Raw genomic sequence first — 24642 nt, 5'->3', positions numbered from 1 at the left:
AGCATTTTTTAACTATAGGCTATTGAATAAGGGAGCTTGGGCCATGCATAATAATAAACACTAGTAGTAAACACTAATAAATTAAGCCAAGAAGAATCAAAACACAAACTAATGTAGCTTTAGAGAAAAGTTTCTTAATAGAAACTTTTAGGATTGGCGGCTAATTAGAGCAACAATATGATTAGCTCTTGTGTCTTCAGATTACAGTTTGATCAGCAGGAATATGCTATGCAAAGTATCTATAGGCCAGGCTGAATTATAAGTCAAGGCTGGAAGTAAAGCAATGAAACTAAAGCTGGCAGGTGTTTCATTTGAAATTACACATCATGTATTATATGAACCTCAACGGTGCTGCTCAGTTCTCTCTTACACTGTGCATAACTGAGACATCTCTTCCATTTACTCTTTATTTGCTTATCTCTGCATAGAAAATAGGAATTGAAATTTATTCAAATTACGCTCCCAAGACTATTAACTGTGAGAGCCAGCTCCTTGATTAGGTAAACAGGCACTTGAGATACTTTCAGTATTTGTCCCAACACAATAGGTTTATGTGGAAAAGTCTATATTTCTTCTGCCTGACAAGTTGCATCTTATTTTGAAAGAAGCAGATTTGTTTCTCTACTATTGTACTAGGATCATCTCCAAAACTACTAAATTCTTCCTTGATATATTATTTCAATGGATTCATTAGGCCGAAATGTGGCCGCCTAGTATGTTGTTCAGTATATGTATATGTGTTCTCATACCACACATCCATACTTGAGCTATTTGCATTGTGATGTTTGACATTCATTTTCTCATTCTGAGATTCCATTAGATTCTGAGGTATAGAATCTGTTACCTTCCCACCCGTAGTGGTCCCTATTTTTCTACTTGCATTTTTACGTGCTTTCGAACTGCTAGGTTGGCAGAAGCTGGGACAAGTAACAGGCTGTTACATGGCACTCGGGATTTGACCCGCCAAACTGCCGACCATTTGGTGGACAAGCTTAGCGTCCTAACCCACTGAGCCCTTATGGATTATTGAACGAACACAATTGCTTGCCTCTGTGCAACATTCTGAGCCACAAGTTAACCTACTTCACTTTCCCTTAGCTTACTATACTGTGTGGAGTCAGCTTGTGTATCATAACAAAACTGAGCTGCCATTTATGGTTGTGGAATAGATGTAACTAATCATATTCATTTTTTAGACAATAAAAATTGTAGTACTCTGAAGAATAAGTGAATGACTTTGTATCAGAATCTATGTGTGTAAAGACATAATTGTATGCTTGTCATAAGAGTTCTAATATGATATTTCTCAGCCCTGGCACTAGAAGTTTTAACCTGGGAGTATTCTACTTTAAAGGGACGCGGTGGCTCAGTGGGTTAGGACGCTGAGCTTGTTGATCAGAAGGTCGGCAGTTTGGCGGGTCAAATCCCGAGTGCCGCGTAACAGAGTGAGCGCCTGTTACTCGTCCCAGCTTCTGCCAACCTAGCAGTTCGAAAGCACGTAAAAAATGCAAGTAGAAAAATAGGGGCCACTCCTGTGGGAAGGTAACAGCGTTCCGTGCGCCTTTGGCGTCTAGTCATGCCAGCCACATGACCATGGAGACGTCCTCGGACAAGTGCTGGCTCTTCGGCTTTGAAACGGAGATGAGCACTGGCCCCTAGAGTCAGAAACGACTAGCACGCATGTGTGGGGGAACCTTTACCTTTACCTTATTCTACTTTAAGATCTCCAGTCAGAAATGGCAGAATCTGAGACAAAGTATGCTAAGGTTTGATAGCAAACTGGGAATATCAGTTACAGAGAAATACTATAATGAAGTTTGGCAAACGTATCTGGAACTGAATTGAGATCAGAATGTCTTTTAATGGCATCCAATCACTAATAAAGAAAACCGGAGATTTCAACAATTCCCTAGCACGGATACTACCGACTGCAAACGAATGAACTCTGAGGAGACCTGCAGGTGATGAGGCTAAATAATAGACTAGAAACAAAGCTAGAAATGGCTAACACCAATCCAGTGTGGTTTTTAAGCAATTGTTATTTCTAGTCTTTCATTTGGCCTTCTTCAATGTGACAGTGTTGGGAATTATGGATATTGCAGTCCAGTGAGTTCTGGAGGCAGACATAAAAGCCTTCCCCACACAAATATCTTCCAGAATCTACTGGATTATAATTCCCATAGCCCCCTGTATTCATATTCCATTAAAATGGAATAAGGGAATATGTAGGCAAACACATTTGGGACCTAGGAAATGCAGTTCTTTAATAAGAAATTGTTAGAGTACCTCTTTGACACAGCATTCTTGCATGTCCTGTGTCACTTGATTCTTCACCAATTTACAGATGTTTTCAGAATTGTTGTTCAGAAATGGGTGAGGATGAGCCCACGAAGCAGCTTTGTACAATCCTGAGTTCCCCACACCTGCCTGGGTGGGAAGTGTGAATCTTGTCAAGTCATCCAGAGATACAGCAGGCCTTATGTACTCAGCAGAACCACCTTGGCAGGCCAGAGTATGATTAGAGTCTATCAGGTAAAGTGGCTTATGAGAACTGCATAAGGCACTGAGAGGGGGCTGTATGGCTCTCACTGCTCTAGAAGTGGGTAGATTCTTCCCATTATTTTTCAGAGACTTTACTGTTCCCATCTTTAAGTAGCTGGAATATTGCTGTGAGGTATCTGTTTTGCATTCTTGAACAGCTGTCACAAATCGATATTCATACTCTGGCAATTGATCAGTGCCAACTCTAATGGAGGTCCCTAAATTGTTAGCCTCTATCTGTGTTGTGTGACATGACCTTTCAGAAGGCATAAAGGAGCTCAACACTCTGACATACTTAGCTGGGATGTAAAAAGCCTGGGAATTTTTGCTTTTCCTAACATGCCACCAGTGGTCATTGGTTCGCCTTAAAAGCATATATCTCTCATTGGGTTTGATTGTGACAAGTTGGCCATCCTTGGAGGTATATTCAAAGGCATATTCCACCAGCACATATGTCTCCTCCTCTCTGCCTGGAGAGTCCATCTTTAGTGTCCCAAAGTGGATTATTTATTTCCCTCTGAAAGAAAAAAAAGTTTGTTAAACATGACTTTATACAGGCCTGTACATACTTAATTTGAGGAAGAAGGATAGAAGTTTTTTTTAATGACATAATTCTGCTGTCCAAATAAATGATACACAATGTACTTATTTTTGCATCATCATTCTTTTTATACTTTACAACGTAACCTAATGTTCTTCTACCACATGGGTGTCAAACTTAATCATGTCACGTGACATATCGTGATGTATCGTGACTTTTTTGCCTTTGCAGAGCCAGGGTGGGCGTGGCCTGCACATAACGCATGTGGCCCACGGGCTGCCAGTTTGACACCTACCATTTCCCACTGCTAATTTGTTCTAACTTTCAGTTGCAAGCTACTGAAAGTGTATACTGAAAGTTAATTTTCAGCCTTAAAAGATGCCATGGTAAAGGATGACTACATATTTGTAAAGGATCAGGTTGAGGGCAGCTTCTAAATCACAGCTTGATATTGCCTCCTCATGCCAACCCTGGTAAATGGTAAGTGTGAAAGAGTATTATAACTGGAATTGGCATAAGTATAATTGCAATTGCAATTAGTCTGTAACCAAACGTTTGTTATTGTTCTATGAAACTTGCTATACCACATTATGCTGCAAAGCTAATTTTGTATCCTCCTTTTCTGTGCAGGCTCAATGTAATCTCAGAATGCTTCCATTTATCATTTTGTTTTCTGCCAGGGTCGCTTTATTTTCCTGCCTCTTAATCAAGAAAACATTTTTGTCTGCAGATGCATAGGATGATCTAAGCAAAAAATTGCCAAGAATGATATAAATACCATTCTGACGCATTTGTGTTTTCAGGATAAGGTTCAAACCACTTCCAACACTGCTGTAATGTAACAATATAGGCTGAGATGATTCTCTCAGGCAGCAGGGGCTAAGAGGGACTGTGGGGATGGAGGGGAGGATTGCAAGGAAATACTATAGAGAAAATCTCTACTTGCTTCACTGACTGCTCTTTTTTCCTTTTGTAATTGACCTCCTCAGATGTACGTGAGTTAGGGTGTTGGTGATGCCATTTTGTCTTCCTCACATCAAAATATTTCTGATCTGCCCTGAAATTCTGTTTTGTTTTTCCTTTTAAAATAATAAAAGTAACCCAATCTGTTTTCCCATTCTAGCATTTAGACTTTTCCCTCCCTGCTTGGCTTGTTCTTTAGCTCCTACTTTCTTTTTCCAAATTGCATGATATTTAGAAAAACCTTTCTTTTCCTTTTCCAATTTTTTCATTTATTGAAGCTGTTTTGGAACAGCCTTTCAGATCTCTACCTGGCTTGCAAAAGATAAACACTCCTTATGAAAAAATATAAATTTTAATAGTGAAAACGTCAAATGTCAATGAGCAGGAACTGGAATTCCTTCCATATAGATTATCTTCCCATCTAGAAAATAATGTGTTTAAAATTAATTTCTTTTGGAAACTCTTTCACCACCAACTGGAAAAGAAGTTTCTAATATTACTAGGACTGGGTCTTTCTCTATGGTTTTGCATACCAGAAAAGAACAAAGTTCTATCTGATCCAGAAATTTGTTTTAAACTCTGGCTGAATAGATTCTGCTGGAAGTTTACAAGCAAGATAACATCCTTAGTTTTTCCATTTCTTTTTAAACTGGAGTTTAGGATTGCATATCTATTATGCAGTTTTAACAATACAATTTATAGCTACCATATAGTTTTTCTTGTCACATCCATAGTACTAAATATATGCAATTATAGCTAAGTATCAAAGAAGCCAAAGACATATAGTAAAATGCTAAATATTTTATTATACTTTGCATTTTGTTGACAATCATCATGAGCTATTAAACTAAAAATTAAGTATCCTGATCACTCTAATCTTTTTATTTAAACTTTTATTTTCAGATTGAAATTATTTTATTTCCTTAAGAATTTATTTATTTATTTATTTATTTATTTATTTATTTATTTATTTATTTGGATTTATATACCGCCCTATTCCCAAAGGACTCAGGGCGGTTTACAGGGTATTTAAAACAAGGAATACAAAAGTTAAAAACAATTAAACAAAATTACATCAATCCCTGAAAAAAAATAAAAAACCCAATTAACATTAAAATTCTCAGCCTGGGTCAAATTTTGTCAAAATGTGCAGTAGTTTGATTGATTCATTTATCTAATTGGTTAGTCAATATCAGTTTTATATATGTAAGGTGCTTTTTAGTCATTGATTTAATATTTTTTCATTCAGGAAAAACAAAATTGAAAGGATATTATATCTAAAAAAATATCCTCTCCCAAGTATTTATTTTCCCAACTATGTAAAACAGTGAAATTACTATTTTAAACAAAAAGTTAATAAAATTTATTTTGCTATTGTATTTAGGTTATAAATCTGTGAACATCTTTCATTAGTCTCTTAGAAAAACTTACCACTTCCCCATAGAGCAGGGGTGTCAAACTCAATTTCATTGAGGGCCGCATCAGCATTGCAGTTGCCCTCAGGGGGCCGGGTAGGTATGGCCAGGGTGGGCGTGGCCTACTGGGTGGGCATGGCCAGCTCTACATCGTTCGCATCAAGGGTGCCTATGGGGGCCTGGGCAGGAGTGGGACAGATCTGAGGGTCATTGGCAGAAGGAGGGTCTCTGGGCCAGGGCCAAGGCAGTGGGGGCCGTTCCCTCACTGTTTCCAGGATGGCTTCGCGGGCCACATGAAACCACTTCGCGGGCCGGATCCAGCCCCCGGGCCTTGTGTTTGACATGTCTGCCATAGAGGAACACTATTGATAATAGACACCACTTTCCTTGTATTGCTTTGTTTCATCAAACAATGAAGTAAACATATAATTGCCCTGGTGCTCTGTTCGGTTGGTGGCCCTGGTTTGAGCCCCCTGGATTGGTTGACGTATACTGTTTTTTGGCATCAAGGACTGCCTTCTTAACGCCCAGTAGGCTGGAGCAGGATGGAATATGAACATTTGTCCCTACTCCTAAGGCTTCCTATTGCCAGTTGATATGGTACCGGGATCAGGCCGTGGTGAGAGGGCGGCCTGGATTGTTCATCAACCACCCACTGATGTGAGAGATCAGTGGGATGGGTTTCCCTGGCACTCTGGACTCAGTCCACCCTAGGTGGGCTTCCCTTAGCGGCGGTGAGAGAGTGGCTGCGGTGCGGTTGCTCCACCTGGTTGACTCGGGTGAGAGCCGAGTTGAACTGAGTTGGGGACTGAGATACATATCCTGGCACCTATAACATCATCACAGTCATCTAATTGTTCATTTGGTTTATTGCCCTATGCAGTTTTTACTATGTTATGACCCGTATTCAATATTCTAGCACGGACTTGTAGGCTCTCAGGGGGGCTCCTCCCTCCTGGATACGACCTGTCGCCATGTCCCTTACTTCTCTTAAGGACGGGCCCAGTTGTTGGGACCCTGAGAGGTGGCTGGGCTTAGATAGGGGCCTCTGGTGGAAATGCATTAAGAGGCCCCTGGTATGTTTTTTAGCCGGTTGTTTTAAAGGGTTAGGGAGGGGGGGAAGGGGAGGGAGGGGAGGGAATTGGGGTGTGTTTCATCAACCGGCTGTCAGTCTGGGCCTACAATAGTTCCCGGTGAGATGGGGTTGGGGGCATGGGCTTTTGGTTTCATTGGTATTGGGGTGGGGTTGCAAATCCCCACGACAATTGGGAATGGCAGCAGGCGGTTACACGGAGGGCCGCATCAATATCTGGGACCGTGCCCCCGCTGTCTTCGAGCGATGGCGTGTTCTGACCCTCCGGTTAGTACCCTTTTATCTGGGGGTGAGGGGGATCAGGACCCTGAGCTCAGACTTGTGTATTTTAATGACAGATCCGTTGTGAACAAGGCTTCCCTCGTCTAGGAATTGATTGAGGAGGAACACGCGGATCTGGCATGCATTACGGAGACCTGGTTGGGCCCAGAGGGCGGTGTCCCTCTGGTTGAATTGTGCCCTCTGGGTTTCTGTGTGCTATACCAGCCTCGGGCTCAGGGCAGGGGCGGTGGGGTGGCGGTGGTTATACGGGAGACCTTATGTCTGCGGGAGACCACCATTGTCCAGATAGGCGGGAGTGAGTCCCTTCTCATGAGATGTGGCCCTCGGGCTCAGTTGGGCCTGTTGCTAACATACCTGGCGCTGTGTGGCAATGGCCCTGCCCGAGCTGCTTGACACCCTCTCAGGGTTGACGGTGGAGTTTCCCAAACTTATAGTTCTGGGCGACTTCAACCTGCCTTCCCTGGGAGAGTCGTCAGAGTTAGCTCGGGAGTTCATGGCTTCCATGATGGCCATGGACCTGACCCAAGTAATTCAGGGCCCGACTCATGGGGCGGGTCACACTCTCGACATGATTTTTCTATCCGGGCAATGGTTGGATGATTTGGGAGGGGCCTTGCCAACTATTGTCCCCCTGTCATGGTCTGATCATTATCTCCTGCGGCTGGTCTTCTGCTATGTCACCCCCCACTGCTGGGCTGTGGAACCGACCAGGTGGTTCTGTCCCAGGTGCCTAATGGACCCAGAACGGTTCCAGATGGTGCTTGGGTCTTTACCTATCTCCCCCACTCACAGCCCGGTCGATGCCTTGGTGGATGCCTGGGAAAGGGCGGCCACTGAGGCACTCGACTGTGTTGTACCATTGCGACCCCAGACCCAGCACAGATCCCGTTGGGCCCCATGGTTTTCTGTGGAGCTCTGGGAGATGAAGGGTCAGAGACGGGGTCTAGAGAGCGGTTGGAGGTCCACCCGGTCTGAATCTGACCGATTGCGGCTAAGAGCCTTCACAAGGTCTTACCTCGCTGCGATGAGGATGGCGAAGTCTAATTACTTTGCTGCCCTCATCGCGTCCGCAGATAATTGCCCAGCTGCCCTGTTTAGGGTGACTCGCTCTCTCCTTGATCGGGAGACAAGGGAGGAACCCTTACAGGGGCGAGCTGAGGAGTTTAGTCATCATCTGGTGGACAAAATCGCTCAGATCCAGATCGGTTTGGACTCTGACTGGGCAGAGTCTGACGGGGAGGAATCGAGCGGTCTTGAGCATGTTATCTGGACTGAGTTCGACCCTGTTTCCCCCGATGACGTGGACAGGATCATGAGGAGACTGAGCTCCACCACTTGTTTACTGGACCTGTGCCCCTCCTTGCTGGTTTATGCGGCCTGGGAGGAGACACAAGGCTGGTTCCAGGCAGTAATAACTGCTTCCCTGAAGGAGGATATCTTTCCCACTGACTTGAAGGAGGTGGTGGTGAGACCCCTCCTCAAGAAGCCTGCCCTGGACCTGGCTGTTTTAAATAACTAGCGTCCGGTCTCCAACCTTCGCTTCTTGGCGAAGGTTGTTGAGAGTGTGGTGGCGCATCAGCTTCCTCTGTTCCTGGAGGAAACTGATTACCTTGACCCCTATCAATCGGGTTTCAGGCCCGGGTACAGCATGGAGAAAGCATTGGTCGCACTGGTGAATGATCTCTGGCGGGCTCGGGAGAGGGGATGTTCCTCTGTCCTAGTCCTTTTAGACCTCTCAGCAGCTTTCGATACCATCGACCATGGTATCCTACTGCGGCGTCTCAGGGGGTTGGGAGTGGGAGGCACTGTTTTACGGTGGTTCTCCTCCTACCTCCTGGGCCGCTCGCAGTCGGTGTTGACGAGATCCGCCCTGAGGTCTCTCGTTTGTGGAGTTCCTCAGGGGTCAGTTCTCTCTCCCCTCCTGTTCAACATCTATATGAAACCACTGGGTGAGCTCATTCATGGTTTCGGGGTGGGGTATCATCAGTACGCTGATGATACCCAACTTTTTCTTTCCACCCCGAACCAACCCAGTGATGCACTCGATGTGATGACCCGTTGCCTGGAGGCGGTCCAGGTTTGGATGGGGAGAAACAGGCTTCGTCTCAATCCTGCCAAGACTGAGTGGCTGTGCATACCGGCATCTTGGGTTAGCCAGGCCGTTCCATCAATAATGATGGGGGGTGAGGTGTTACCCCCCATCGATAGGGCTCGCAACTTGGGCATCCTCTTGGATTCACGGCTCAATTTTGAAGACCATATAGGAGCTGTGACCAGGGGGGCTTTTGCCCAGGTTTGCCTGGTGCGCCAGTTGCGGCCCTATCTGGACCGAGATGCCCTACGCACAGTCACCCATGCGCTTGTGACCTCCCGGCTAGACTACTGCAATGCTCTCTACATGGGGCTGCCCTTGAGGACCACTAGGAGGCTTCAACTGGTGCAGAATGCGGCCGCACGAGTTGTTATGGGAGTTTCCCGATACTCCCGTGTAACACCTCTTCTCCGTGAGCTGCATTGGCTTCCGGTTGCCCTCCGGGTGAGATTCAAGGTGCTGGTAATGACCTATAAAGGCCTAAATGGCTTGGGTCTGGATTATCTAAGGGAACACCTGCTGCTGGCATCAACTTCCCATCGTCCTGTGCGCTCCCACAGAGAGGGCCTTCTCAGGGTACCGCCAGGTTAAAGAATGCCAGCGGGTTATTCCCAGGGGAAGGGCATTCTCTGTGGGTGCGCTGGCCCTGTGGAACCAACTTCCCATGGAACTCAGGACTGCCCCCGACCTTCGCTCATTTCGCCAGGACTTGAAAACCTGGTTCTTCGAGCTGTTTGGCCCAGACTGAGGGGTTTTAATTTATTTATTTATTTATTTTATTTTAATTCTATTTATATCCCGCCCTTCTCCGAAGACTCAGGGCGGCTTACAAGCTTAGCAGTAGCCTTCAATCTATGTATATGCCTGCTTATTAGGGCTTTCACACACACCCCAAGCGGCATTTTTACAAAGTCAGCTTAATTGCCCCCAACAATCTGGGTCCTCATTTTACCTACCTCGGAAGGATGGAAGGCTGAGTCAACCTTGAGCCTGGTGGGATGCGAACCTGCACTAATTGCAGGCAGCTGGTGTTACTTAAGGAGGCATTAGCCCACTGCTCCACCAAGGCTCTTTTTTAAATTTAAATTTAATTTAATTTAATTTAATTTAATTTAATTGGGTTTTAGTTTAACTTCAGGGATTGTAATTTAATTAATAGTTTTAATTGATTTTAATTTTGTATACTATGTATTTTAATTTCCCTGTAAACCGCCATGAGTCCTACGGGAATAGGGCGTTATATAAATTTAAATAATAAATAAATAATAAGTAAATAAAATTGGCTACTCTAATATGGAGACAGAAAACACCTGCATTCAAATGGGGAATTTTTTTTAAAAAAAAGATTCATGTTGCTAGGGTAAAAACATATTAGTAAACATAATCAGGCTTAAAAGTAACAGAAAATGTATACAAAAAGAACTCTTTTAGGAGTTTCCTTATAAATCTGGCTTCTGGACAAATACATACAATGGACAGAACCAGGTATGCATTGTTGCACACAAGGAATTTATTTCCTTCCTTTATTGTCTACATGATTCTTGATACAAAAATTGAGAACCTCCTGGGAGAAATGTTTTTCTTTCCCAACTAGATGCCGCACAACTTTTGTACTGAAAAATTCAGCTGCTATATATCCTGGAACCATTTATCTGGAAGAGAGATGGTCTTGATCCTCCATAGTAATATTTTCCCTTTTATCTGCATGGTCCCATTATTTCCCAGGAAACTGCAAGAAATATATTATATGTCTGGACAACTCCCTTATTCAGGAAGAAAAAAATATCTGCACACTCCCCTGAAAGGCTAGGATATTAAAAATATATTAGGCCAACTGCTAGTGCAAATTCAGATTTAACAGAATAAAGTCAGTTACTCAGAATAAAGGAATACGTAGAGCAGAGAGCCTATATTTGAGTACAACAAGGTTTGGTGCTCAGGAACGTGACTTTGAGCAGTCACTGTCTCTCAGACTAACCCACCTCACAGGGTTGTTGTTATGGGGAAAATAGGAGGAGAAAGGTATGTTCCACATGTTTGTCACCTTGAGCTATTTATAAAAATGATAAAGGGGGGATATAACTAACAAATGAAATAAAAGCACGCTTCACCTGATAGGATGGAAAGTATGATGATACATTATTATGAAATCAAAGGCCAGCCTACACCATCAAGACAACATATTCTTTCATTCAGCAGTTCTCACCTGGGGGCCATATGACTCCTCAAGGTCCAAGAAAATTTCAAGAGGTCACAGTAAAAACATGTAAGCATGTGCCAAAGGGACCACAGAAAAACAAAGGGCATTATACTGCAAATATTCTATTTATTATAAATAAAAGCATATATTTATAATTTGTAAACGGCATTATTTATTGGTAATGGGAACTGGATAGTGGCTCTAGCAGAAAAACAAGGTTGGAAGGGGGCCAACAACAAAAACCACTAATTTAATGGATCAAGTGCAAAACTATTTGTAGCCACTAAATAAGAGGGCTTGGAGAAGAATTTCCAAAATGTCTCTTCTTTCCAAACTTTGGGGAGAAATTTAATGGGAGAAGGTTTTTGATTTATTACACTTTTATGGTTACAACTGGTGCCTTATGACAGAATTTGAGGAACTGTGCTCTAATCAACAGATGCACCTACACTTTATTTAGTGCTTCCAAAGAAAAGATTTTTATTGATTGTATTTTACACCTGCAGTAGGTGCAGCCTCATTGTTCCAAATAGTTTAGAGACAGTGAAAATGGAAGCTTGGAAAATATCCCAAGGCCTCAGGGCAACCCAGTAGCTCAGATGGGATCTGAATCACAGTTTCATTGCCCTTAACCCCTCTGGGTGAATCCCTGACAATCTAGGGGATTATACTGAACTGGCTTTTAAGTCAAAGAGGACATCCTTCATCTACCGAATATCAGCTGAATGTGCTGAGGGATCTCGTGATGGTGGCAATTAGCATAAAGCTGCCGGGTAGCAATTCCTAACCTTTTCAGTGCATTTCATGCACTGGGCAGAATTCCATTTTTCTACCCCACAAGAGAGGCCTATCCAGACAAGCACCAAAGCCTGGAACCAAACACTCAGTGGGCCAATCAAAAGCTACCTCTCAAATTCCAGTTGTTAGGGCAACGTTTTGGAAAAGGAGAGTCCCTGGATCAGTTTTCCTACTCTTAGATTCCTGCCTCAGCTGCTCCCCCACCTCTGCTTCCCTAATCTGGATCCCACCTGTGTCCCTGGTTTTACCTGCTGGTTCACATCTCACCAATTTCTTCTCTTGTCTCCGTCCACACAATCTGTCCTGCTTCTTCAGGTGTGGCTTGGTTCTTCCTTGTTGATTGTGTCAGGAGTCGCATCAACCCGCCTGGACTTGTGTGTTTGGTCTGAACCTGCCTCTGGTCCTCCCCCACCACCACCACGTTAAACTCTGTGACAATCGGTGGGGAGGAATATCTCAAAGCAAATGTTTCTCTTTGCTTCTTCACCATAAGAGATTTGCAAGTTAAGAAAGCAGAAAAAAAATTGTGAAAAAGTGCTCAGGCAGGACGCTCTGTCCCCAGTTCTTCATTGTTGCAAGTATCCTGAGGTGCAGGGCCCTCGTGAGGATCAAAATTAGTCCATCCTGTTTGGAATATCAATCTGGACTCCAAGGGAAGCTTTGACATTAATGCAAAATGATAAAGTCAGAAAAATCCAACTGAGGGAAAAGAAACATTAAGGCACTCTTATGAGCGCACCACGCCCTGCTCTGGGCTGCCTGTTTCATTCAGGTAACATCCAGCAGACACAGGTGTTTACAGCCTCATGGATTTAGACCCCTTTCATTTGAGCCCAAACTGAGCAATTGGTTTCTTCCATAAATGTCTCAGCTTGTTCCTCTTCTCCCCATTTCACTCACAGTCACGAAGAGGTTGAATGCCTGAGAAAGCATACAGTGTGACTTGGGTGTTCCCATCAGACTGCACTGGATGGAGGAAGGAAGCTTTCCTACTCAGAGGAAGTCTCCTTTAGGCAGTGGTGGGGCGGGATGAGGCATTGTTTAGAGGACAGTGACTCACACATGGAGATTGCCTATCTGCATGCATATGAGTTTTCACCCGCCTCAATATTTCACCTTCCCTAACCTAGCCTGCTTCAGGACAAAGGATCCCAGCATGGAATGAACTGTACTAGGGTCATGCAGCTTTTCTACATCCAAATGATTGAGTTCACTTAGCAAGAAATAAAAGGAAGGCAACTGGCTGCTTCTCATGGTTGTTGTCCCCCCCTATATTTTATTGATTTTTTTTAACGTAAATCACAATGGTTGGTAAACAGTGTGTTTGCTGGGTTTACATTTGTAAAAAAAAATCATTAACAATTGGTTTGTATAATCAATAATCCACATAGTACATTTAATTAATTTCCCCTTTCCCCCAAAATGTCTTCTTTGCAAACCTTGAATTAATACAGTTCTTATTATTTTGATAAATAACAGTTACATATATGATTTTTCCCCAATATTCCTAGAAATAATCATCATAACCATAATTGAAAATATATTTAATCTTTAAATATTCCATTTAATGTGTCTAGTCATTTAATCCTTTAATTCTTATTCAAAACATTTTTTCTTTTTTACACATTATAATTTCCCTAAATTCAAACACATTTAATTATCTAAAACATTTTCTTCATCTAAGCCATTTCAACAGTATTATATTACTTATATCAAGAAATAAAATAAAAAAGCATATAGTATTATTTAAGGAATTCATCCCTCTTAGAATGACATATGTATTCAAAATCTTTTCTATTTCTTTAACCATATTCAAACAAATGTTTCTTTTTAAAATATTCTCTCTGATAGATCCCATCAACTATTTTCTTAATTTTCACTTTAATCTCTTTCCTTTGACCAACATCTTTCTTGATCAATGTATTTTGCTAAATCAAAACATTTTCCCATATATTCATGACTGTTGCTGTAGGTATAAGAAGTAAATCGAATAAAGTGTCTTAGCAGTGGTCAAGATTGTAGATGTGAGGAACAGGCTGGGACTGTATCCTGGAAAGTGTTGTACTTATTTGTTTATTTTTCAGTCTTTCCCCCTTTAATTGCTCCTCTCTGCTCCATGTATAAGTCAACCTACTAACCTAGACTTCTCAGTAATGGCCATCGTGGGAGGGAAATATTGATAGAAACCATGGATAGTTCTAATCCAAATGCCTAAATGCAACATTTCTACTATGCCTATTGAAAGAGAGACTACTCCTGTATTACAATGGTTCTCAACTTTTCTTCACCATGGACCCCCTTTAAATACCTTCTGTGGCCATGGAGCGTGTCCATAGACCACCAAAACTAAATTCAAGATTTAAAGCAGACTGCATCATGGATCAGAGACATGTAGATAGAACACACCAAGAAAAAATAAATACCTCTTAGGAGCAGATATATAGTATTCAAACAACAAGTTCAAATCACAAAGAAATCCAAAATAAATTTAAAAATATAAATCAATCTATTTCTAAGTTAACTCTACAACAAAAAACGTCCAGGAAACAACAACAGATCAAATATTTATTTCAATTTTCTCATGAAGAGCTTTCAAATTTAGAGAGAAGGGGAAATCTGTTAACGTACACTTCTACTATATTATCTTTATTGCAATGATTCCATATGAATTTAAAGTAATAGTATCAACACTCTTTTCACTCCAATGGACCATTTTAGGATATTTTGATGTGCTAATTCTGAATTTGAAGTCAATTTTTACACTAAAATTTGATAAAAAGATTTTACAATTCTGCTTACCTCCCCCCTTGATTGTCTGTGTTCAGTCACCATAGGTAAAGGTAAGGTAAAGGTTCCCCCGCACATGCATGCTAGTCATTTACGCATGTGGCCAGCATGACTAGATGCCAAAGGCGCACGGAACGCTGTTACCTTCCCACCATAGTGGTCCCTATTTTTCTACTTGCATTTTTACGTGCTTTCGAACTGCTAGGTTGGCAGAAGCTGGGACGAGTAACAGGCGCTCACTCTGCTACGCGGCACTCGGGATTCGACCCGCCAAACTGCCGACCTTCTGATCGACAAGCTCAGCGTCCTAACCCACTGAGCCACCGCATCCCTATAAAATATATATATATATATGTATATGTATATTATGAGTCCAGACCCACCACCTGGAGGAAATTCAGCACCGTTGTGGCCCTAAAGAAGGATGTTGGGTTAAGAAAATGTCTTTAAGAAAAAACCCGCCCAATTAAAATGGATCCCACCAACCACACTAGCAGCGAAAGTACAAGCAATGGAACCATTTATATGACATACACATACAAAAGGCAGATGAAAATGAAAGCTAGAAAATGATATGAATGTAATTTTACAAGCTGTATTTCACTTAATGCAAGCTGTTGGGAAATGGGGAACATATTATGTTCATGCAATTACAACTAACAAGGTGTTGCATTTCACTCACAAATCTTGTTATATCCAGCTTAATAAGTGAAACTTGTATTCTGAGTTCTGACTTTATGTTTTCAAACAGTTTCTATGCTTATTCTTAAGATAAATGAGAGCAGAGAGTGATTTTTTTGCACACATATGTTGTTACAAAAGGCATCCATGCTTTCATAGTTCTCTTGGACAGTTACAGAAAATCTATTATAGATGAGCCCAGAAATGTGAAAGGGACTGTTCTTTGAACTGCAGTTTTAGAGGACCAACTCTGGATATTTCTATGAGCTTGTAACAACACAATCCTTTCAGCAGTTCCAAGAAAGTTCCATACCCAATTGCACTATTCAGGTGACGTTGAGGGCACAGACAAACCTTCAAGTGGCCTCAACAATTCTCAGAAAGAGTGCTAATGACCAGATGACTGCAAGGAATATAAATCTTCCATCCTCCACCATTCAGTCAGAAATGAAGAGGCTTCTTGGATAAGAATGAAATGTTTTCAAGGAAAAACAAAGTCCAGTTGCCTTTTGGAAGAAAAAAATCACCATGACCTGGATGACTGAGAATCTTCATAGACAATTAGCTTATACTCAGTAGCAAAAAGTTCTCCATATCTCTTTGCTGCCATCAATTGGCTATCTAGATATTTTCAAATCCAGATATCCTGGCCCTAGTCCAACAGTCCTTGGAAGCCTGCTGGGAAGGACATATATAACACTAGAGGGGGGAATATAAATTAAATAAATAGCATAGAATAATAAAACTGGAGGCAGTTTAGGTGAGGAATAGATAAATTCCAGAATCATCTACAAAAATCTAGTTAAAAGAAAAGCAAACAATTTGATATAAATAAGCAGCAGGATGAAAACAAGGCTGAAAACAATTCTGTTTCAGATGATAAAATATTTCCTAACAGGGAATATTCAGCCTGCATTTAGTAATGTGTAAACTCTGCTACATCTCATAGCATCAAACTGTAATGCTGGCTGTGAAATGTCTCCAGGGACACTGACTTGGAATGGTTGGGTGAAGGGTACAATTATACTCAGGATTTCATCGGCAACCATTTCTGAAATCACAGAGGAAATCTCCCTTCTAGACAGTTTTGCTTGTTCCCTGAGAACAGGGCTGTCTTATCACCGAAAGACCTGCTGGTTCTCTGCTATGTACTAGTGCCCTTGCAGCTAGGACTCAATACCTTCTTCAACTTGATAGCCTCCACATAATGCAGGTTCATTTATTTCCAGCCAGGAACACTAGCTACTGCTGAGGTACCTAACTTCTAGTTTTCAATATCAGCCTTCTTATAACATTTTCAGTGCAGATTGCATTCAAATTTCACTTCCTGCTTATATGTTTGGCAAGTGTTGCCATTAAAACTACATTATCTTCCTATCTAACTCAGTGCTGCATGAGGCCAATACTAATAAATGTTTCTTTGTATTTCCTAAACTTTTAACATTATTTAATAGCTTTTCTGACATATTGGCAAAACTGGGATTTTCAAATGCTTATTTGGTTATCTCCTGGTGAAAATCAGACTTGGTCTAAAAACAGTAATATGGAACTGCTAAAACTGAACTTGCCTTCAAACTGAGCTCCAGCTATCACTGCTGTTTTCTGAGCTTTCCTCTTCTCCCACCCCACAACTTCTCTGTCTAGTCTAAAGCCCTGGTATTTTATCGGTCTCCCATTGAGATCCAACTCTCCTTAGCTTTTCCAACCTCTCAGTCAACTAGATAGTGCCACTTTAATGGGCACATTATTCTTTGCTGTCCTTGAAATCTGTTGTTGCATTCAAAGTCCTATTCCCAAGTATCTAGCAGGTAACATTTCTCAGATGTTACTTTTTATCACAACGTCATTTCCCCCCCCCCTCTGTGAATGATTGGATAATGCTAAAGTGTTGCATAACTTTACAGGCTACTTTGGAGACCTGTTCCTGACTGGGCAATGTTGAGTCTTATCCACATATACAATGACCACCCTTCCTGCTGCAATGTTTCTCAATCTCAGCAAATTTAAAATGTCTGGATTTCAATCCCCCAAATTCTCTAGCCAAGATGCTTGAAGTTCAACTTCACACATCTTAAAATTGCTAATGCTAGCCCTAAAAGGAACACTGACCTAGGCAATATATTTATCTGCCTTTCCCAAATAAGTTTGTGATGCAATTTCAACCTAAAACTGGAAGTTGCAAGCTGATCAATCTTTTTGCAGATCAAAGGTGAAAGCTTTACTTTAGAGCAGGGGGGCAAGTTTTCGTATGGCAGAGACTATTTTGATGTTGAGTAGTATTCTAGGAGATGAAATCAAGAAACAGATGCAGTCAAGAACAGAATTGTGGACAAGAGTAGATGGGGAAAAGTGAAAAGTCAAAATCCCTGGTTCAAACACACATTTCCTTCATTGAATCAAAACAAAATTATACATTAGATTACAAAAACCATATATAAAGATAAGAACTATATAACATTTGGTCATTTGGATTTTAAGATTGGCTGGTTTGATAAGGCTAATCACAGAGATTATGGTACTGATGAAAAACTATCTGGAGGGGGGAGTCAAAATGGATGTTGCATACCTATGTAAAAGTGACAGGAAGCCACACCTAATATTCCCTTCTGAAGGCCATAACATGGAACATGAGAGATCTGCAGGAGCAATACTCCAAGAAAGGCAATTACCTTCCAGGAGGAAATGTATGCAATGCTGCAACAGATTCAAATGACAATGGTTTCAAATCACGATGAGATCAAAAACAACTTTGATGACATACATGAGCACATCTTCAACCTAAACTTAGAATTTAAAAAATCTCAGAAAATGACGATAAAGAATGCACAAACAAATCAGATAATAGAATATAAACCAGAAGAAAGTGACTTAAATAGGGAAGCTACAAATGAAGAGAATTACAACTTAACACAAACAGGGAGAACATCTACAAGATTTTGCCACAACAATGATAATGGAAAAGATATTTTATCTTTCAGGACTTCAAAACAAATTTGAGAATAAGAAAGGAGATCCAACAAAATGGATTATAGAGCTGCCAGGAGAATAACTAAAGTCTGGGAGACAAAAAACAACTTGTTTTTCTTACTCCCAACAATACTCACAAAAATACAAGAATCTCCTGGCAAGAGTAATACACTGATTTAGAAAGCTACTTGGCAAAAGAAGGCTAGAATTAGATTCAAGAGATTTGATTTGACTTGAGTACTATATGATTAAACAATTGTTTGAATGTTAAAAGAATAGATAAATTTTGGATATAAAAGGGCCCTACAGTAAGAGGGATAAGATATATTAGTATAGTATTTTTTATAATATATGAAATGTAAAAATATTGGGATGATGTATGTGAATGAAAAGTTTGGACATTTAAAGGTAATTAATTTTGAGAAAATTATGACTGATAAGAATGATTTGAATACTGAGGGAATATCAAGCTTAGATAAGAATCTTGAAAACAGGATATATAGTGTCTTAATAAAATGACTTTTATAAATAAAATTGAAACATAAGTCAATCAAAAAAGATGTTATGTGTGGATATAAGATATATAAGTAGTATAGTATTTTTTATAATATATGAAATGTGAAAATATTGGGATGGTATATTTGAATGAAAAGTTTGGATATTTAAAGGTAATCAATTTTGAAAAAATTATGACTGATAAGAATGGTTTGAATACTGAGGGAAAATTAAGCTTAAATAAGAATTTTGAAAACAGGATACATAGTGATTTACTAAGATGACTTTTACAAATACAATTGAAATACAAGGCAACCAGAAAAGATGTTATATATGGATATTATTGTTATTTGTACAAATACAAGAAAAAATATCCAACCTTGTATGTATCGAAAATATTAAGAATTATATTTGTTTTAATGTTGACAAAGGAGAATACTGGAAGAAGAGAAGATCAAGGAAATATACTATTATGATATATTGACTATGGAATTATAGAAATTATTATTGTTTTTAAATATATGAACCCAGACAACATAAAACAAGTGGCCAAAACTCATTGGCTGATAAAACTTTTTTGGCAGGTAAAAAAGGAACAAGAGCCAAATCTTGGATGTGTGATGTACAGCCTGTGGATTATGTAATGTTGCTTTAGAAAAATGATTCTTTTTGGAATATTGTATCTATCTATCTATCTATCTATCTATCTATCTATCTATCTATCTATCTATCTATCTATCTAACTTCTATGCAGCCCATCCCTAGGCCACTTACATCATTAAAAGCAACAAGGTAAAGCATTGAAATATTTAAAAATTGACAAAGATGGTAAGGAAGGAAGAAAGATGGGAAGTGAGGTCTTATATTAGTCCATTAACCGCCTCCACATTGGGGCTCAGTCAGTTGGCAGAGCCAGATCTTCAGGCCCTTTCAGAAGGCCAAAAGGGTTGGCCTCAGGGGCATGATGTTCTAGAGGGCAGACGCCTCAGCAAAAAGGGCTGTGCTCCTGGAACCTGCAGCAATATGATTGGGAACCTATCCTAATAAATTTTGAAATTCATACTTCATTTGGAAGTTTTTTTAATGGAATGTCAATTAAAATATGGACATAAAATTACATGCATGACTGTTCAATTCTCAATATATTTTCCTCTCTCTCTTTCCTGGAGGAATTTAAAATCTGTCAGAATAATTCCACAATATAACTATATAAACAACTTTGGAAGTAAATTTAAATATGGGATCTAATTAAAGGGCTGGAACAAGGAATTTAGTATTTGTGGACATGTCTTTTTCTCTGTGTGTACTTCCTTTTTTACTCAAAGTTAAGATAGTTATATTAACATATATTAGTTATATTATATTAACAGTTATATTAACACAAGTAAGATAGGCAAGAAAATGGTAAGTAAGCATCTGTCCACCCTAGAAAAATTCAAATCACCAGAACTAATCACCAGAGTTTCTGAAGGAACTGGCAGACATGATCTCAGAACCACTGAACTATATCTGTCAAAGATCCTGGAGCACCAGGGAATTATCACAAGACTGGAAAAGAGCTGATGTAGTTCCCATCTTCAAGAAAGGAAAGAAAAATAGATCCAGGAAACTACAGACATATCATCCTGACCTCAATACCTGGGAAGATTCTGCAAAAAATAATCAAGCAACAAATCAGCGAACACCTAGAGGCAAAGTCATAACCAAAAGCCAACATGGGTTTGTCAAAAACTTATGCCAGACAAATCTTATTGCATTCTTTGACCACATTAGAAAATTAGTGGTCCAGAGGAATGCTGTGGATATAAATAACTTGGAATTCAATAAGGCATTTGATAAAGTATACCACAACGTACTACTTGATAAGATAGAAAAATGTGGGTTAGATAGCATCACCACCAGATCGATTTGTAGCTGGCTGACTGGCCATACTCAGCATGTGATCCTCAATGGAACTGCATCTACGAAGGCAATTTTGAAATAAACCTGTTTGAGCATGTGCGTGAAATAGTCAGGAATAGTGTCCTATGGTGCTGTGCGCAGTATTTCAGTAGGCACTGAGAAGTGGAAGGAGAAGGTTGTGTTGCAGTTGATTTGTCCATTAGATCAATTGAAAATGAACCCTGCCATAGAAAATCCTGCCAAATGTGAAGTGCAGTAATACAATTCCTGTATGCAAAAAAACTTTCAGCAGCTGTGATTCATCATGAACTGTGTAATGTTTACAGACCAAATATGATGAATGAAGGTGTCATACATCAATGGTATCACATGTTTAAAGATGGATGAACTGATGTGCACAATGAGGCAAGAAGTGGCCGCCCATCTGTAGTTAGCTATGAACTCGTGCAAGAAATTTACAAAAAAGTCCATGAAGTCTGTTGGTTCACAATATGTGCACTTTCTTTACACTTTCCCCAAATTTCTTGGACTGTTTTGTACAATTCGGGATACTGCAAGTTCTGTGCTCATTGGATACCAAAGCTCCTTTCTGAGGAGCATAAAACACACTGAATGGGTTCTGCTTTGGACTTTCTCATATGTTATACTGAGGAAAGAGAACAATTTCTTAACAGAATTGTGACTGGCAATGAAACCTGGATGTCCTAAGTGAACCCCAAAAGCAAACAACAATCAATGGCATGGTGTCATACATACTCACCAAAGAAACCCCCAAAAGCTTGGCAAACATTGTCTATCAGAAAGGTTATGGCAACAGTATTCTGGGATGCCAAAGGAATACTGCTAGTGAAGTTCATGGAGTGTGGTTCGATCATCAGTTTAGAAGTCTACTGTGAAACATTACAAAAACTCAGATGAGCCATCCATAACAAGAGTCGGGCCATGCTGACTTCCAGTGTGGTGTTGCTTCATGATAATGCTCACCCGCAAACCGCTGGACATGTCCAATAACTTTTGAAGCAGTTCTATTGGGATGTTTTTGATCACACCCCCCCCCACCATAGCCCAGATTTGGCAACAAGCATCTACCTCTTTAGGCATATGAAACAGTGGCTTGCATCACGCAGCTTTGAAAATGACAATGCGTTTCACAATGCTGTTACAGGGTGGCTTTATTCCCAGGGGGGGAGATATTTTTGCAGAAGGAATTTCAAACCTTGTAAGACATTGTGCTTCAATCTGAATGGCAATTATGTCAAAAAATAATGTTGTAGTTTTCTAATGTGTACTGTATAATAAAAGTTCTGTATATGCAAGTATCTGTCATTGATAACCAAACAGAGGTTTATTTCCTAATTGCCCTCATACATGGAGGGAAGTGTGTAGTGGAATGCTCCAGGGCTCTGTTCTGGGCCCAGTGCTCTTCAACATCTTCATCAATGATTTGGATGAGGGGATAGATGGGGAACTCATCAAATTTGCAGACCAGGAATAGCCAATACTCAAGAAGATAGGCGTAAGATACAGAAGATCTAGACAAACTTGAAAATTGGACACTATCTAACAAAATGACATTCAATGGTGAAAAAGTAAGGTTTTACATTTAGGCAAAAAACCCCAAATGCACAGGTACAGTATAGGTGGTACCTTGCTCAATAGTAGTAACTGTGAGAGGGCTCTCAAAGTTCTAGTGGACAATCACTTAAATATGAGCCAGCAGTGTGCTGCAGCTGCCAAAAAAGTCAACACAGTGTTAGGCTGCATTAAGAGAGGGATAGAATCAAGATCATGTGAAGTGTTAATACGACTTTACAATGCCTTGGTGAAGTCACACTTGGAATACTGTATTCAGTTTTGGTCACCACGATGTAAAAAAGATGTGGAGATTCTAAAAAGAGTACAAAGAAGAGCAACAAAGATGATTAGTGGACTGGAGGCTAAAACATATAAATAATGGTTGCTGGAATTGGGTATGTCATTTAATGAAGAGAAGGATGAGGGGTGATAGCAGTGTTCCAATATCTCAGGGGTTGCCACAAAGAAGAGGGAGTCAAGCTATTGCCCAAAGCACTTGAAGGCAGGACAAGAAGCAATGGATGGAAACTAAATGAAAGAGAGAAGCAACCTAGAACTAAGGAGAAATTTCCTGACAGTTAGAACAATAAATCAGTGGAACAACCTGCCTCCAGAAGCTGTGAATGCTGCAACACTGGAAGTTTTTAAGAAGAGACTGGACAAGCATTTGTCTGAAATGGTACTAGAGATTCACCACATTACTTAAAATTCACTTTAATTACATTAGATGTGGAAATGAAATGTGATGAAATTTAATTTTGGTTAGTTTGGGGAGTACAACCCACAGAGAAATATGCGCCCTCATGGGTTAGATTAGGTCAGTATTTTTCAAACTTGGCAACTTTAGGATGTGTGGACATCAACTCCTAGAATTTCCCAGCCAGTATGCTATGAGCTGACGTACACATACTTTAAAGCTGGCCCCTTTGAAAAAAACTGTTAGATGGTTAAGAAATTTTACTAGCTATCAGGCAACTTTAAAGCTACTTAACAGGTAGAGAGAAAAAATTAGACAGTTACATAACTGCCTCTTTTTTCACACTTAGGCTTACCCGTTGCTTTACCTTTTTGCCTCTTGGAACTCTCCCTTTGCCTGACAGCTAAGAAGGGATTCTGAGATTACTTCCTGTATCTAAGCTATGTTTATTAAAATAACAGATCATCATTCCAGAAGGATCCCTCAAATTATGAATAGCATTGGTTGACTCTGCTGGCCACTGACTGTGGGGGTGTGTGAGTGTGCCACTGGCTGAGGAGGTGTGCATGAGAAAATTATCCCCAGCTGCCAGCTAGGAAGGGTGACAATTAAGGAAGTGACAATTGCTGTGCTGCTGCCAGAATCCAAAAACTCCCCAGAGGCTTCCAAGAACATCCTGTTTCATAGGTAAATTGTCTGGCTCAGGCAGCAGGAAGTAAGTTTGCCTGAGCTTGGAGGCACTCTTCCTGTATTCTGGATCAAAGCTGTTGTACTTTAATTAATCTCTTGTTAAGACTTCTATGGTCTACATAAGCAGATGTCATTAACATTAACAGATCTCTCCAGATAGTTTGAACTCGTAGAAACACCTTTTATCATATAAATACCTTTATTGCGTGTAGAGTTGAATACAGTAGGTGGGATGCATTCAGATGACGTTTGTACAGCATTTCCAAGATATTTCTAAGGTATCTCCAAGGTTAGAAAATGGTAATATTCCCAGCATCTGCATATTGAGTCTGCTTGGTATCACATGTCTACTGCTAAAGGAGAATGGACTCTCTAGGGACAAAGGAGGAAGTCCATCCCAGAAAGGGGAGGGAAGAAGAAATACGTCATAGGGTAGGAGGGTCTGACTGCCCACATTGTGATTTCTCCACGCAGCCACGTGGTGGCAGCACAATGTCATTCAACAAAAAGTGGCCAAGGCCCTTATGATGCCAGTCTGATTTATTTATTTATTTATTTATTTAAATTTCTATACCGCCCTATTCCCAAAGGACTCAGGGTGGTTTACAGGCAGCATAAAATACAATATAAAAGATAATATAAAATTAAAATACATTAAATTAATTAAGCCCAATTAAAACAATATTTAAAAAGCTAAAACCCCTTCAGTCCAGGCCTGATAGATCAAAAAACCAGGTTTTCAGGTCCCGGTGAAATGAACGCAGATCGGGGGCGGTCCTAAGTTCCATGGGTAAATCATTCCAGAGGGCAGGTGCGCCCACAGAGAACGCTCTTCCCCTAGGAATAACCCGCCGGCATTCCTTAACCGGCGGTATCCTGAAAAGGCCCTCCCTGTGGGAGCGCACGGGACGAAGGGAGCTTGA

General features: G+C 40.6%; 2 protein-coding genes across 2 annotated transcripts in view; one reads left to right on the top strand and one right to left on the bottom strand.

Moving 5' to 3' along the window:
• Positions 1–3024, bottom strand: part of ARHGAP27 (Rho GTPase activating protein 27) — a gene marked incomplete at its 5' end in the record, with an annotated part of 40139 nt that extends 37115 nt beyond the window's left edge. The window contains one exon of the mRNA XM_083378389.1: positions 2287–3024. Coding sequence (XP_083234515.1) covers positions 2287–3024 — 738 coding nt within the window. The remainder of the gene's footprint in view (positions 1–2286) is intronic.
• LOC310649710 (uncharacterized protein) overlaps positions 1–24642 on the top strand; it is a 629251-nt gene that overhangs the window by 140891 nt on the left and 463718 nt on the right. The gene's annotated exons all lie outside the window — the stretch shown is intronic.

The sequence above is a fragment of the Vipera ursinii genome, assembly GCF_947247035.1.
Source record: "Vipera ursinii genome assembly, chromosome: Z".
Taxonomy (NCBI): domain Eukaryota; kingdom Metazoa; phylum Chordata; class Lepidosauria; order Squamata; family Viperidae; genus Vipera; species Vipera ursinii.
This window is presented reverse-complemented; position numbering and strand designations above follow the sequence as displayed.